General features: G+C 37.1%; 2 protein-coding genes across 2 annotated transcripts; both read left to right on the forward strand.

Annotated features, from left to right (window-relative positions):
* Positions 1-416: 416 nt before the first annotated feature.
* On the forward strand, positions 417-4,851 carry LOC118754036 (endoplasmic reticulum metallopeptidase 1-like; the record flags this gene model as incomplete). The annotated part of the gene is given in 11 exon segments (XM_036488905.1): positions 417-1,057; positions 1,199-1,401; positions 1,469-1,623; positions 1,728-2,111; positions 2,173-2,353; positions 2,558-2,742; positions 2,810-2,953; positions 3,019-3,118; positions 3,190-3,292; positions 3,367-3,658; positions 4,365-4,851. Coding segments are annotated over 11 exon segments (2,556 nt in total), but the record flags the coding sequence as incomplete, so codon positions are not given.
* A 2,711-nt stretch (positions 4,852-7,562) lies between these two features.
* On the forward strand, positions 7,563-17,334 carry LOC118754035 (endoplasmic reticulum metallopeptidase 1-like; the record flags this gene model as incomplete). Its single annotated transcript, XM_036488904.1, is given in 13 exon segments — positions 7,563-7,601; positions 9,864-10,498; positions 10,565-10,709; positions 10,711-10,768; positions 10,842-10,996; positions 12,736-13,122; positions 13,194-13,374; positions 13,450-13,634; positions 13,705-13,848; positions 13,923-14,022; positions 16,653-16,734; positions 16,845-17,118; positions 17,181-17,334. Coding segments are annotated over 13 exon segments (2,539 nt in total), but the record flags the coding sequence as incomplete, so codon positions are not given.
* Between the last annotated feature and the right edge of the window lie 200 nt (positions 17,335-17,534).

The following is a 17,534-nucleotide window of genomic DNA, read 5'->3' on the forward strand; positions in this document are numbered from 1 at the left end:
CTATATCTGCCATATTCAGTCGTCAAGGATAATTCTCAGATATTTGAATTCCCTAAAGCCATTTATCTTTTCTGCCCGCAATAACAAAGTGAATACCGATATCGATAAAGATAATTACATTCATAACTCTTAGAACATTAACAAAAATATCAGTCCCAGTGCACTTCCGAATTATATCGCCAATATGCATATTTCCCCGTAAAACTTCCTGGTAGCTACATATATTGATAATATTTATAATAACGCTAATAAAAATTATAAAATATCGACAATGATAACTCTATCGATAATATTTAAATAGCCATTTCTTTAAAGTAGCATAGAACTGATTTTAAACACATTTGACGAGACCAAGTCACTTCAGTATTTAAACCTTCTTTCGCCCACAGTTCAAATCCAAATACCACATTGATGTTGACTTTGAGGTGCCGAAGAAGCTCAACTGGTATTATGCGCCAGTTTTCACCGCATTCTGGATGATAATCTATTTCAGTATAGTGATTACACAAGTTAATCGTCTACCCACGCCACTAACACGGAAAGATGAGTTAACGCATCCTGATGCCTACATAGCGGAACGTGCCGAACAGATACTGATCAACCTTTCACGCATCGGCCCGAAGGTGGTGGGCAGTGAGGCGAACGAAGTGAAGGCTGTGGAATTCATAGTCGGCGAACTCAACAAAGTTAAAGAACAAATGAGCGATTACTTTGAACTGGAAATTGATGTTCAAGTGGCCACCGGTTCATATGTGCACTGGACTATGTTGAATATGTATCAGGGCATACAAAATGTGGTGGCGAAATTGAGCGAAAAAAATAATACGAGTTCGAATTATTTGCTTATGAATTCGCATTTCGACAGCGCGCCTGGCAGTCCGGGTGCATCAGATGATGGTTCGATGGTATCGACTATGTTGGAAGTGTTGCGCGTCATTGCGAAATCTGATGGACCACTCGCACATCCCATTGTGTTTCTGTTCAATGGCGCAGAGGAGAATCCTTTGCAGGCATCGCATGGTTTCATTACACAGCATAAATGGGCACAGAACTGCAAGTAAGTTCGAATCAGGAAAAATTCCTAAATCGACGTTTCGAAGTAAAGCTAGTAGTTTAAAGGCAGTTCAATTAAAAATTTTAGAACTTACGGTTGCCATCTAACATTAAGTTTAGTCAACGTTTTTTCACCTTCCTTTAGAGCTCTTATCAACTTGGACTCCGCTGGTTCAGGCGGACGTGAGGTGCTTTTCCAATCCGGACCCGGTAACCCATGGCTGATGAACTATTACCGCCGCGTGCCACATCCATTCGCGAGTACGTTGGCCGAGGAGCTCTTTCAAAATAATTTCATACCATCTGATACAGACTTTCGAATTTTTCGTGACTACGGTGGTGTGCCTGGTAGGACATCAATAGAAATTTAATTTCAAATTATTTATAACTTATCAATATAGTAAACCTTTTCTAGGTTTGGATATGGCCTATATCTTCAATGGCTATGTCTATCACACAGAGTTCGATCGCTTCAATGTCCTGGCAAAAGGTTCGCTGCAAAATACAGGCGATAATGTGCTAAGTTTAGCGAGGTCAATTGCTAACGCGCCTGAAATGGATAATCCAACGGTTAGTAAAAATATCCGACATCGATCTGTCGCTATCTCATATCACATACTTGCACATAGCCGACCATCCTTACAACATCGCATTTCTAACCTCTATTTCCCTAGGGCTACGAGTCGGGTACTGTTATTTTCTACGACTTCATCGGTTGGTTCATCCTTTACTATTCAATAAATACCAGTATCATCATCAACGGCATTGCTTGCTTGGGGGCTATCGTCGCCATATTCCTTTCGCTTTACTTCATGTCCGCCCGATCGGGGCTGGGTTGGTTAGCAATTGGTCGTCGATATGCGCTCTCGTTTGCCGTACAAGTACTCGGACTCTCATTGGGTGCAGTTTGGGTAATAATAATAGCAGTTTTTATGGACGGTGTGGGACGTTCTGAGACATGGTTCTCTAACACTTGGTTGATATATGGTCTCTATTTTTGTCCAATGTTTTTCTGCATGGGTATATTTCCGGCAATGTTTCTGGAACGTACAAAGAAGGTGAGCGCTATTCAAATGCGTTACAAAAAATACGTCTACTACATGTTTTTTTCTTTCATAGGATCTGCTGAGCTTGGGTTTTCGCATACAGCTCTTCATGCACTCGCATTGTTTAATTCTTGTTTTGCTAACGATCATCTTAACGGCGCTGAGTGTGCGTTCGGCCTATATGTGTATGATGGCTGTTTTCTTTGACATCGCAGCCTTGATCATAAACTTGATCACGAAATGGCATCGCAGAGGTAATTCATCACCTGACGCGATCATCTAGGAGGACTGTTCAATGTTGCTACAACAACATAACTTTTAGACTGCATGCCTTACATATACATACATACATAATATTGGTTTTTTTTGCTTATTATACATAAATTTATACTTTTTCCAGCATTCATTCCATCAAATATTTTTTTTACCGTTACTTTTATTTGTTCCGTTATTTTTAGCGTATTGGTTCGCTATCACCGTAATTATTTGCCAAATCTTGCCATTCATATACTACACATCAACAGCATATACCAATTTGGCCTCTATGATACCGATGGTTGGTCGCTCAGGATCCGGTACAAATCCGGATTTGCTAATTGCTGCCATTGCAATCTTCTTTTCCTGCCTATTTGCAGGTTTTCTGGTGAGTACTACTTTTACTCGCGACAATGCTCGCAAAGAAGGCTAATTTAATACGAATACTCTTTAAGATGCCGCTCTACCTGTTCTTCCGTAAAACGCGTACAATCATGCTTTGCTTCTTGGGCGTTACGATTCTCTTCATCGTACTGGCTGTAACGCCAGTTGGTTTCCCCTACACGCCCAAAGTGGCCACCCAACGCTATTCGCTGCTCGTGAGTTGCCATTGAGTTACAAAAAATAAATATCAACTTTAAAAAATGGCACCTCCTCTTTTCAGCATGCAAATCGCATACTCTATAATGCCGATGGCACAGCGCGCGTCAATGAATCGGGCATTTATATCTTCCCACAGGATCGTCGCATACACGAAGTGGATGGTAAGCGGACAATTAGTACAGCAGAGGTTTTATGGAAAAAGAGCAAAGGTTTTGAACGTACATATTTTCAGATATTATCAACAGCATCGGCGTTAAACAACAGGTCGGCGATATTTGTAACGACGAAATTTTCTGCGGCATGCCATTGTTGAATCATCGTTGGCACAAAGCCAGGTAGGTTGGTAGCAAACGGCAGCCACCTAATTGAACACACATTTGATATAATCTTTATTTATCGTCTGTTATAGAGAAACTAGTTTCTGGATAACCATAGACGAACAACCGAATATTCCCAGCGATAAACCGCTACTAACTTTGACATCCCAAACCGCATTGGATACTGCAAATACGCAGCGTTACAACTTCACGCTTGCCGGCCCCGATCACATGGCAATCTATATTGGACCTAAAGCGTCGAATAAAATTGTCAATTGGTCATTCAACGAAACAATGTTGGGCGATAGTTGGAGCCCACCGTTCTTTATTTACTACTCGTATGGTAAAGATAGCAGCGCTTTGGAGTTCTTCATCGACTTGGAGGTAATTGTGCAACCGCGAATATGTTATAATTATATGGGCTCTCGGGTTACCACCCTTCGAATCGAAGGAGACCCTGGGGTCCAAAATTTGGAGACATGCCCGTGTTCAAGTCGAGTGTTTGATAGCACAGAAAATAAGCAATTGAGGTGTTCCAAAGTTTACTTGGTTCCCGGCTTAATGCATTCATTACTACCAGTGCTTCCTATATTGAATGAAAATGCCGCCAGTAGACAGCGAACAGCCAGTAGACTTGTTATCGTTCTGTAGTCTTTCCAATAACAATACCAGTACGAATCGCTTACATAGCAATCGCTTCGAAAACTTTTTCCGTCAAGGTCCAACTGGATCGACAGCCAACACCAATGAAAATTGAAAAATCCACACTCCAATCCTCTAACTGGGTTGAAGAGAAGAACTTTTACATATTTTTATCTGTCGGAATATAATGCAATATGCAGACTTTCGGATGAAAGACACTAGGACAATACATGTATTATAGTTGGACCGCAGGAAAATAAGCGGTCTGCGCCTAAATTTAGAAGAACTGAAAATCTATCTGTAAACACTGCACGATGACGTATTTTTTCTTCGAATTCAGATTCTTAGCTTGTAAAGTTTGCTTTCCTTTCACTTTCATCTTAACTCTCCTCAATTCGTTTAACATTTAAAAACAACTAAATGGTTTCTTACTTTTTTTCTTCAACAGGTTCTCGCCGACAACTCAACCACAGAGAACTTAGAAATCGGTATAGTTGGCCATTGGATCCATCAGACGAATACACGCCCTGACGAATATGAAAAATTCATACAAAGCTTTCCGGACTATGCTTTTGTTGTCGATTGGGTTGCCACCTACGAAAGTTGGCTGTTTTGAATAGATATGTATGAGGCAATAATTAACCATTGTCATTCATATGTATGGAAACTCGAAAACGTTCACATCATGCGATTGTTAGAGCTTCTATATGTATTTGTTGTTATTTCTTACTTTTTTAAGAAATTCTCTTAACCATTAAATATTATGTGAGGCCATAAGAACCACAGTAGCCTATCAAAAAAGAAAGGTCTGATAGTTGAGAACTAACGACATAGTTGCGATCTAAGGCCTTAACTTTTACGCCTTGGAAAAAACCAGTGCTGCTCTGGTTATTTGCAAAAGGAGCAGTGCCTGCAATATCTGCAATTTTATTTTTTTTTGTTTCTTGGCCTCATATAAATACTCTAATTATATTTAAAAATTTGGAATAGTTAGCACTATTGTTCAGTTATGGAATGCACCGAAGAGCATTTGTAAAGATACTCGTAGTTTATTTATACTATTTTACAAGATACATATGTACATATGCATATAAGTATTTAAGTATATTGAATCCGAAATAAACGATATTGAGACTGTTTACTTGTTAAACTTCGTTATTTTTTTATTGAAAAAAAAATGTTCGTCCATTACTCGTAAGTTGTACTGAAAAATCAACAGAAGTAAGTATTCATTTGAGTTGTGGAAATGTGCGCCCATCGCATTGGAATAAAAGTTGTAATATGGTATCTTTGGTCGAGTAACAAAAGCGTTAGAGCACCTTTGACCCTCCAGTCTACAGCTTGCTGCCGAAATAGCTGCTAATATTTTTAGTTACCGCTTTGGGAGATTGATTAAAAATTCGATTGCCTTTAAAGCAGCGATGGGCAGAGAGAGCTTTTACTCTGCTCGCGCCTATACAAAATGTATAGAAAGCTTAAAAGAGCTTTGCCCGCGGGCAAGGCATTGCCCACCAGTGCTTTAAACCGCCAGTAGCACATTTCCTATCTTAGTGCAGTTGAACGCCGCTAGTGCAGTTCTCTCATTTCTCTTATTTCGTTCCTGAGCTCTTCTTCGATCATATTTCAACATATTTGCAAGTAAGGCTCAGTCCCAATTGAGGTTGCGGCCAGCGCCTCCCGGCTAGTCAACACGTAACGCTCTGCTACTGTGCCCTTTTGAGTTTTCGAACCAGCTGTGCACCCATCACCGCTATAAATCCGTATAAGCATTTCCTTATAGATTTCTCCTATGTAGCTCATTTAGTTCATCATTAACCGCATCCCTCTCCCATGAGGATTAGATTTTTAGATTCCGTCACACAGCGATCTTTTTATAAAGACTTTTCCTGGGCGTATAAAGTTTTCCTAAACTTATGACCAAAAATTGGAGCTAAAGATTGCACAGAACCGAAAGTGGTTTGTATCCACAAAGCAGTGGTTTTTTTTGGCCAGCTGACTTAAATTAAATTTGTTAACGAGAGAGCCTTTTTAAAGCTTTATGTTTGGAGTAAAAGCTCCCACTGGTCGTAACTATTCTAAACCAAATTAGACCACCGGAGAGGCTTTTTAAAGCTTTTTGTCCAGAGTAAAAGCTTTTTTTGGCCAAGCTGCCTTAAATTAAATCTGACAACCGGAGAGGATTTTTAACCATTTCTGTTGAGAGTAAAAGCTCCCCCTGGTCATAGCTGCCTTTAACTAAATTTGACAACCGGAGAGGCTTTTTAGAGATTTTTGTCCATAGTAAAAGCTTTTTTGGGCCAAGCTGCCTTAAATCAAATTTGCAACCGGAAAGGCTTTTTAAAGCTTTCTGTTGAGAGTAAAGCTACCCCTAGTCAAGTTGCCTTAAACCACTGATGGGCACTGCCTTGCCCACATACAAAGCTCTTTTAAGCTTTCTGTACATTTTGTATAAGCATTGGTATTATAATGATGGGTGTGTTATATATTCAGAGTCTCTTCCTCGTACTAAATTTTTGATATCTCTGCAACAAACGATATTATGAAATTACTCACTGACAAACGCGAAACCGAGCGAGAAAAATATTCTACTCACAGCGCTGCCACTGAGCATACGATATTTGGAAAAAATATACGATCAAACGCTTGAGGTTTCACTGCGAGTTGCTCCAAGTATTTACATTTATTTCTACTAATCTTTCGAATGCGTCACCGCCCAAACGCCCGATTGCGATTCTAATATAAGGTGCAAGAATTTACCGTTGATTTTTGGCAATTTTTTTCACGCATTTTCTTCCATACAACATTCACAATTTTTTTTTTTTATGGTAAAATGAGCAACACCTTTCACAAAATAAATTCCCAAAAATCAACGATAAGTCCTAGCTACTTAAAATTTTCACTTCACAAAAATGAGTACTCAGAATGCTTATAAGATATCTTATTGAAAAGTTCAAAATTTTGATGGAACTATTTCGAAGTTTGCAAATTTTTGTACAAAGTTTCAAATTTTGATTTACATGGTTTTTTTTTTAGATATCGAACTACACTTTTATAAAAAAAAAAAATAATAAACATTAAACAAACGCAAGGAAAATATCCAAGGAATGCTAAATGTCACTTCCCTATTTATATTTTCGCCACTGTACATATATAAAAAAAATGCATTATTCGCACGTGATTATTTAAACAATATTTATGGTACTTGATCATTATCGCACACATGGTGTGGTCTTAGGTCCAAAATCGCTATCTATATATACTTATAGAATACTAAGATTGTATTAAGTGCTAGGGATTTTATTCTTAATCGATTAAGTAGTCAAACAACTCGTGATTTCGAGACATTTACCACTTCAGATTTCACTCAATGCCCTATAAAAACCTAATATATTCCATTCATCAATGGTTCATTTGCTCGGAAGTGCCGGTGTGAGAGAGTTCGATTTTAGTAAACAGAAAATTAAAACTCAATGCGGTGTATTCAAATCCTATATATATAAACAAAACAAATAGTAGTAGTAGAACCCAACAAGAAAGCTCACAAAAGGTGTTTCACTCTTAATTTGCTCCGCCTAAATTAGCGTGTAATAAAAAAAGGAAAATTTTACGAAATCTTCACTATTCGATCCTAAAGTTAATGTGTAAAATGGAAGAAAATGTTTCGGATCAATCCACAAAAATGGGTGTACGTTATGCCAATTTTTTTTTTTTAATAATTTTATACTGAAAATTGTGGAAGCAGTGTGCGTTACGAACGAAATAAGCAAACGAATCAATTCTTACACGCAGACGAAAAAAAATACGACAGCATGCCAGTAAAGATAACAATAAAAATAAAACCGACAATTACGATAATAACATTAGCTTACGATAACACCATCGACCACCTAAACTGCAAATCGTTTTGTCCCTCAACAGCCCAGACTGTGTGCGGTAACTTCAAATTAATGCAAAAAAACTTTCGAAAGCTTACGAGACTAAACAAAATTTCAGGAACACAAGAACCCCAGTTCGTTCCCAGAGTTCTTGGCTACTAAGTCTATTGGGCAGCAGGTTTAGTGACTTATTTAATGCAACAGTGGTGGGTCATGGACAGAGCTCCAGTTATACAGCAGCGTAGAGCGGTGTAGGCCCTTTAGCAGCTGTATATATCCGATTGGATAGATATTTTTGGTTATAAGCCTTCTTAAGCCTCTTTAGTTTGATACATTTAACATATTGATTATTTAATTTATCTCATCAATTAATTATTAATTAAATTGAATTTTTCAAATAGATGGCAATTCTCTTTAAAAAATATTTTCATCTGTAAGCCTTCGTAAACCCCTTTCTTTTTAAACCCATACATATTACAAAATTTAATTTATTTTATCAATTTCAATAAACTCAAATTTTGAAACGGATCGCAACTTTCTAAACTTTTTTCTCTTTAAACCATCCGGATATTATAGCGAACAAATCAGAGAAATAAATAATATAAAAAAAAACTTTTTAATATACAACGCTATTATAAATGGACTAAAAAGTAGAAAATAATATTTCTCGGTCCCATAGAATTTGTTTTGAGTCGTTATAAACAATTAATGAGATTGAAAATGAAAAGCATGGGGCGCATATAATAGCCACCTGAATTGATATGAAAAGTAATATATGTATGTATGTATGTGGGTATATGAATAACGACCGCTTAAAATCGATCTCAAATTTGTACTTTCGCTGAAGAAATTTTAGGTCTATGTTATGTAGTTTGCCTATTGTCAATTAAATATAATGCTTTGTATTGCATGCGCCCCACGCTTTTCATTTTCAATCTCATAAATTATTTATAACGACTTTTGCTAAAATTTCAAAATCAAAAGTTATCAAAACAAATTCTATGGGACTGAGAAATATTATTTTCTACTTTTTTAGTCCATTTATAAGAGCGTTGTATATTAAAAAGTTTTTTTTTTTTATATTATTTATTTTCTACTTTTTTGTCTTGTCTGTATAAAATTTTGCGATAGATATTAAAATAATTCAACGATATTAATAGAAAGGTGCACACACATGCATTTACATATGTATGTACATACAAACGAGCAACAATTAATTTTATTTAAAGAAATGGCGTGTCGTCTATTTCCGCTGTAGCGAACGTAGTACATAGGGCGACATCTAGATGTCATCTACCTCGCCCTATTCACTACAGATGTCGCCCTATGCACTCGACTTTTTTATAGGAACTTTGCAAAGCAACTCGTCTGGTTTACTTCTCTCCACTTTACTTACATCACCGCATCCTGGTCAAGTTAGACAGCAAGCGTATCCTCGGTTACTAATTCCAGCCCAAAGACTTTATGTAAATCCTTAGCCAATTGGGCTTCCACGTTACTGTCCTTCGGTTTTGAGGAGTAGTTATAGAGTACCCGTGACTCAACACATCTTCCTAAATTTTGGGTGGAGCTTGTCTTCTACCTTCTTAAAGCCGGCGCTTTCCAAACGCCTGTATTGATGAGGAGATTTTGGCGCTGAATTGGTAGCAGGGCACGACTATCATCACCGGTTTCAGCTTGAAGTCATCGTGGCATTTGAAAATCTTAACTACCCGAAAAAACCACCGCGCACGTTTATTAGGTTCATCCGTCAGTTTCCATTGTCAAGCCACCTTCTGTCCATTTTGCTGATTCCGTCGATGAACACCACGAACAGGTGTCCTTTGGCCACCTCACTAATCTTCAAATCGTTAAAGTTCGAACTTTAAACAAAACAAAAGCTGACGAATGCGTTGTGTATTAGGCTACTGGGGGACTAGTCTAGGCAGCAACTTTAACTTAGTTATATATTCCTTAACCAATCGATAGAGCCAGTTATAATACCCCAAGAATATTAACGATATTTAAAAAGCCAATAAAGCGGTTTGTTTTTTACTTTCCTTTCATGTTCTCTTTTACATACATACGCACAGCCAAAAAACAAACAGCACAAAAAACTTCCGTGGTATTATGCACCCATCTATACAGCTTTTTGGGTTGTACTTTACCTGGCCGTAGTGCTCACTCAAGTCAACTATCTGCCCACAACTCGCACACGTGCCGATGAATTAGCGCACCCCGATTCCTTCATTGGCGAGCGAGCTGAAGATATACTGCTCAATTTAACCAAACTCGGACCGAGAGTGTTCGGCAGTGAAGCTAACGAAATCAAAGCGATAGAACTAATATTGAACGAAATTAAAAATATACAAAAAATAGCGAGCGATTATTTTGTTATCGAAGTGGATACGCAAGTTGCGTCCGGTGAATACTTGGGCACGCGCTTGTACCAAGGCGTGCAAAATGTGGTGGCGAAATTGAGCGCGAAAAACAATACGAGTTCGAATTATTTGCTCATAAATGCGCATTTCGATAGCGCGGTTAGCAGTCCAGGTGCATCAGATGATGGTTCGATGGTGTCGACTGTGTTGGAAGTGTTTCGCGTCATTGCAAAATCTGATGGACCACTCGAGCATCCCATAGTTTTTTTATTCAATGGCGCTGAAGAGGAATGGTTATATGGATCGCATGGATTTGTTACACAACACAAATGGGCGAAGAACTGCAAGTAACTTTTTGATTATTTTCATATTTGTAAATTTATAATATTAACTAATTTTAAGCTGTCTTTAAGAGTGGTAATCAACTTGGATGCTTGTGGATCGCGTGGTCGTGAGCTTCTTTTTCAATACGCCGCTGACAGCTCATGGCTCATCAATTATTATAAACGTGTGCCACATCTGTTCGCTACTGCAATGGCCGAGGAATTTTTTTCAAACTGGTTTTATACCATCATCTACAGATTTTGTCATTTTTCGTGATTATGGTGGCATGCAAGGTGAATTTTGTATTGCAGAATTTTTTACTTGTTTTATAATTAAAAAGTATGTATGTACTTTCCTCATTTTAAGGTGTTGATTTAGCATATATATTTAATGGTTATGTATACCACACGGAATTTGATAGGATGGACGCTTTGTCGAAAGGTTCACTTCAAAGTACTGGCGATAATATCCTAAGCTTAGCCAAAGCCATTGGCAATGCACCGGAAATGCGGAATATAACGGTAAGAAACCCCGACTAGTAACACTGCTCAGTTAAAGCTCTAAAATTAAGCCTTATGCCGGGTTTCCACTGGGCATTGAAATGGCAAAAATAGTACAGAAATGCTTGGATTTGAAATGCATATTGTCATTTGAGAATCGGCTTAATGCCTAGGTATTATTATTAACGTGATGACTCGAGTGTTATTAATGCCCAAATTTATCATTAAAATTGTCATTATTTCAATTACCAGTGGGAATCCGGCATTAGAATAGTTCTTATTTGTTTAAAGGGCCATTACCATAGTAAAAAGTATTTCATAAGGCAAATTAAAGGCAGATGGCAAGATAGTTTTAAAGCACGGATGAGCACTGCCTTGCCCGCGGGAAAAGCCCATTTAAGCTTTCTATACATTTTTTAAAAGCGCGAGTAGAGTAAAAGCTCGCTCTGCCCAACGCTGTTTTAAAGACCTTTGTTATTCTAGCACAAAAGCCTTGAGAAAAAGCCCTCTCATTCAACACTCCTGGTGAAAAGCTCTTTTGCCAGAAAACAGTTTACATTTTCTAAATAAATATTCTAAATATATAGATATACTGCCTTATTCTGAGTTTCGTCCGCACAAAATTTCATCCGAAAATTTTTATTCCGCCCATATTAAATATTGGAAATCAAAATTGAAAAGTGAACCGGTTCGGGGAAAATGAAATTCATTATAAGGCTGATAGACAAATGTATTCATAAATGCTCAGAATGAAAAGTGAACTCGATTAAGCGGTGATTATCTGTCCATCCGTCCGTCTATGCACACGATAACTCGAGGAATTTAGATATATTTATTAGCGAAACTTTATTAACGACTGAAGCTTATTTTGGCGGAAAATAAGAATTTTAAAATTTTTTGGTGATACCTACCATATAAAGTTGCCAATCCCTTTCGTTATAAATTCTACTGATAAATATTTAACTGGAAGCAGATTATTGGTTTACGCTTATGATTTCGCCGAAGTCCCATCCACTATTTGAATATACAGATATAACCGGGTGATGTTGGTGACTTCGCTGGTATCATACTGAGTAGGGATGCACAACATGTCATGGCCATGGCCGTCGATAGTTTCGATAGTCGATAGTCACAACCATCGATAGCATCGATGCTATCGAAAATGATCCAAAAAGTCCAAAAATTCAACATAACAACTTTTATTGAAAATGAAATCAGAATTGCTAAAATATGTCTATATTTTTGTTAAGGAACAAAAGTTTATCAACGATTTTGGCTGCAAGCCGCATCTGCGCTCTGAAATATGTACATATGTTACTGAATAATATATGTATGAGTGAAAACTATCGAAGGTGCTTACAAAACTATCGATTTTTTCGATAGTCAAAAACCATCGATACTATCGATAGTGCCATCGATAGTTTTCCAGCTCTAAAGTCACGTAAAAATGATTTTGTATCAATAAGTTAAGAATTGAAGGGTTTTTTTGTAAAAAAAAAAATAGAAACAGTTTCGCGAATTATTTGACCAGAGCTACGACCTACACTAGTTCACTAAAAAATTTAGTTTTCATAGTTCACAGTGTAATATTTGATCAATAAACTTATTAACAACGATAACTTTATTAATACAAATCCGTTAAAGGATCTCCCGGCTGTGGACTCATACCTCTTATATGTACCTCTCAAAGTTCCATAGCACGAAAATCTCGCCTTTATGCATAGTCATACATTCATACATATGAATTTGGAAATTTTCAGGCGGATTATAACAACAAACCTATCATATACTATGATTTCCTCGGCTGGTTTATGCTCTCCTATACGCTCAACACCGGCATTATCATCAACTTCGTGGTATGTCTGGTCACCTTAATTGCCATTGGTATCTCGATGTTCTTCATGTCCAAACATGATAGCCTAGGATGGCGTGTCATTATCGCTCACTGTGCTCTCGCGTTCCTTATACAAATTTTATCAGTCGCGCTGGGTGCTGGCAGTTCAATTTTAATAGCATACTTGATGGATAGCATGGGTTATTCCATGTCGTGGTTTTCCAGTAATTGGCTGATATTTGGCCTCTACTTTTGTCCAATGTTCTTTTGCTTGGGCATATTTCCGGCAATCTTCTTGAAGCGCACAAAACAAGTAAGCAAATTTCGAAAGAAAAATATGAAAAAAAAAAAATGTATACCTATTCTTTTTCTCCTCATATATAGCATCCACTCTGTTTGAGTTTTCGCATTCAACTCTTCATGCACTCGCAATGTCTCATTCTAATAGCACTCACGATCGCTTTGACACTTTTAAGTATTCGTTCGGCGTTCATGCCTATGTTGGCGATATTTTTTTATGCCGTACCTCTTATCATAAATTTAATTACGAAGCTGCATGGGAAAGGTACATTTTCAATACCTTTTATATCTACGACTCAACTTGATCGAACTTTCATTATTCGCATTCACATTTGTTTAGGTCAATGGTTTGCCATCGCTGTCATCGCGAGCCAAATAATATCCTTCCTCTACTTCTCATATGTGGCACAATTTTTATACAATTTGTTAATACCGATAATGGGACGCATAGGAACCACCCTTAATCCTGATATAGTAATCTCCATTGTTGCCATCATCTTTTCTCTGCTCATTGCTGGATTTTTGGTAAGTTAACGAATTATTCGCACTGGCTTTTTTGTTTCATACATACTTACATATATGAGCTCCTTTTCAGATGCCAATCTATTTTTTGTACCGGAAATCACGCACTATCATTTTTTGCTTCCTGGGCAGCACTTTACTTTTCATTATATTGGCGATTACACCGATCGGTTCACCCTATACCCCGAGACTAGCTCCGCAGCGTTATTCAGTTCAGGTAAGATTTAACCGATTTCAAATAATTTACAGTTTTAGCTTTATATACACATATGTATGTTTGTATGTATGCAGCATGCAAATCAAATATATTACAATGCCGATGGCAGTACGTTCTTCAATGATTCAGCCTTTTATGTGTATGCAATTGATCGACACATCAATACAGCAGAAGGTACGTATTTACATACATATATGACGCTATAGAAATCGATATCATTACGTTAAATACATACCTTTATATGGACCAATCCATGTCAATTCCAAACATTGGAATCCACCATTTTTTATTTGGATGAATTTTGGCCAGAACTTTTTTATCATAATTTATCATCTTGGTGATATTTGAGGCTATAAAATAAAAATACATATATTAAAAATTATAAAAAAAAAAGTTACAGAATTTTGAAATTTAAAACACCGCAAAAGCTAAAACGTTTGTACATTAGAGTGGTCCTGTTTTTGTATGGGCACAAAAATTTTCATCCCAGAAAACGGCGCACCACCTTAGTTTTTTTTCTTTTGATATTTGAAATATCTATACCAATTTTCAGTTTTTTACTATAACCAATACAAGGTGCTCAATCACTTTGAAATCCGCTACTGGATCGCTGTGAAACTGGCAAAAATATTAGTGATTTTTATAAAAAGCTATTGTTGCCATGACAACTGAAGCTTTTGATATTTTAATAGATAATTTAAATTTGAAATGCTCTTAGGTTACTTAACCATTTGTTTGATGAATATATGTACACTTTTTGCTTTTGTGCTTTTAACAAGAGGAAAAATTTTGGAAGGTTGGGGCACCCTATCTGGGAAAAAATTTTTTTGAACCACTCTAATGTGCATACTTCAAGTACATATAGAAATTGCTGGCTAGTTTTTTATGCAGTAAAACTAAACTAAAATTGTTTAACATAATTTTATTTAGGCGTTATAAAAAAGTTCCCAAGTTCAAAATACATAATTCAAAAAAAAAAAAACTAAAAACATTTTTCTGAAAATTTCAGATCTTAAAAGATCAGTTAGAAAGTAAGTAAAAAAATGTTGACAAAAATTGTTATAAGTTTTCCTTTTACGATATTTTTAATTTCAAAATAATGTAATTTTTTTTTTTATATACATACTTATTTTCTTTATAGCCCCAAAATATTTAGGGGATTCCCTTAAACGCGAAGAGCAGAAAACTCGAAAACCTCGAAAGTTTTCGAGGCTGTTTTTGGGAATGCACCTTTTTTCAGCCTCGTAAACAATGGAGAAATTCCGAAGTTTGACAGCTCATTCAGAGTTTTTTGTATAATACATCGCATCAGCTGAAATAAATACATATAAAATCAGCATTGAAAATGCCACGAAAAAGTGAAAAATGTAAATTGTATGAATTTATTGATCAAAACGCAGTCAACAATTATAAAGGCAACACTGAAACTTACGAACGACTTTTCGAAGCTTTTTTCGCGACTAATTTGCCTCGAAAGTTTTCGAGGCACGCGAAAATCGCCACTCATACAATTTTTGACAGTTGTTTTTCGAGGCTGGAAAAGTTTCGAGGTTTCGTGGTTTTCGAGCCACTTTCGAGCTTAAGGGAATCCCCTAATTACCTTTAAAACGAGACCAGCCATTGAATTCCGGCAATCGCTTTGCTAAATCATCGTCACACTCAGCACTATCGCTTAAAAGTATACAATTAGCGATAGCGAATGTTGCAATCCGGCAGCATTCGTTTCTCCCTGGAATCCTAGTAGAAAATCTATTGTCAAAGCAGAATAATTGACTGAAATCCAGAACTGTTGCTTTCAATCTGGTTGCGTTGCAGCTGGCTTGAAGTTTATTGTAAAGGTCCGCTGGGAAAAAGATTTGGTGCAGGTAGTAATTATTAAAATAGAGGTTGCACCCTATCTGAGTTGCTCGTAAATATACATATGTATATATGTGAACTTGTCCAAGGCCGGCCACCGCAGATTAGTTCCAGTGTACTAAGTATGTGTGGTTAAGTTCGCCCATTTCTGCCTTACAGGCTTTTCCGAAACGATCTGTAACATTACGATTACATTTTTACTTCTTGCCTACAATGTCACCGCTATATTTGACATCGTTAGAGAGCTTGAGACTCGTCCCATTACGAGAGAATGACTGAAAATACGGTGTGCGGAACTTTCTTGCAAATACTCAGTACAATTTCGGTCTTGGCGGGATTAACGTTAAGTCCTCTCTCCCATGGGCAGCTGTTTAGAAGACAGAAGACGTTCTATGGAAGTTCGCGTATGCCAAGACTTGACAGCCGGTATTCCGCTGTCTGCATTTCAGAGTAGAGCGCAGAAAACTTCCCCTGCATTTCAGAGTAGAGCGCAGAAGACTTCCCCCTAAGGGCGGCCCTCTCGTTGTATATCTTGTTATGGATACGCCCCCCATCTTTAAGGTTATAATTCTCCTCTTGCGAAGGAACTTTACGGATTCCACCATTACGGTTTTAAAAAAGTTGAGAGTAGCTTAAATCTGCGACATGTTTTCCTGGAGCCAGCATAATCCAATTTTAGCCAGAGCGTCGGTATGCAGTTTCCCTTCTACCCCTTTGTGTCCTGGCTCAAAAGGCGCTACTTAAACTAAAGCAGGTATAGTGTACACACTTTGGATAGAGAATATAATTCACGGTGCACAAGCAAAGCAAATAAATAACTCTTTAATAGGCCTGAGCGCTTCGTGAAGTATATATCTTATTGATGTGTAGATGTACATATCTTTATTGCTGTTAAACAATAAATACATATGTATATTTTCTAAATAAATGAACCGTTATCTTTTCAGAGGTCATAAATCATTTTAAGGCAGCCCACGATATTGACGATGCTTGCAGCGACGGAGCAGCATGTGAGCTCAGCAAACCCAGGTGGGCTATGAATATTCTAAACTACCTAACTACATACAAATAGACGTGATGCTTAAAGGACTATTGACAACCTTTTTTCTATTTTTAAGTATTTTTTATACAAAGGGCAGTTTCTGGCTACCCGTCGACGAGTCGCCTATTCTACCAGGCGAAAAGCCGCTCCTGGCGCTCACTGCCAAGACTATGTTGAATGCGACAAACATACACCGTTACAATTTCACCCTAACAGGACCAGATCATTTGTCAATTTTGATTAAACCAAAAGCTTCGACTAAGATTATAAATTGGTCTTTCGACCAAGCCGTGTTGAAAAGAAAGGAATACTATTTTGTTTTTTCATATGGCAAATATATTAAACCACTGGAGTTTTTTATGGATTTGGAGGTGCCTATTTTTTATTTTTATTTTTTTTATTTAATGTTTTTTTTTTTATATGAACTTTTCAGTCACCTGCGAACGGGTCGGCTTTAGCAAATTTAGAAATTGCTGTTTCTGGCAACTGGATACACCAATCAGTGCAACGTACCGAAATTTATGAAGAGTTCCTGAAAAGTTTTCCAGCTTATACGACACTTAAGAGTTGGGTTGCCATCTATGAAAGTTGGTCATTTTGAGGTGTCGTAATGGTGAAATTTACGTATTGATGTATTTAGGTGTTAAAATGGAAGCAATATTTGTAATTCTTTGAATAAAAATTAATTAATTAGCTATATCCTGTAATAATCTTTAATGCATAAGAATTCATATCAGTTACAGTTTTGTAACTTAATTTTATATAAAAAAAAACGACGTGTATGTCT

The sequence above is a fragment of the Rhagoletis pomonella genome, unplaced genomic scaffold, assembly GCF_013731165.1.
Source record: "Rhagoletis pomonella isolate Grant_MI unplaced genomic scaffold, Rhpom_1.0 Rhpom_scaffold_03227, whole genome shotgun sequence".
NCBI lineage: Eukaryota > Metazoa > Arthropoda > Insecta > Diptera > Tephritidae > Rhagoletis > Rhagoletis pomonella.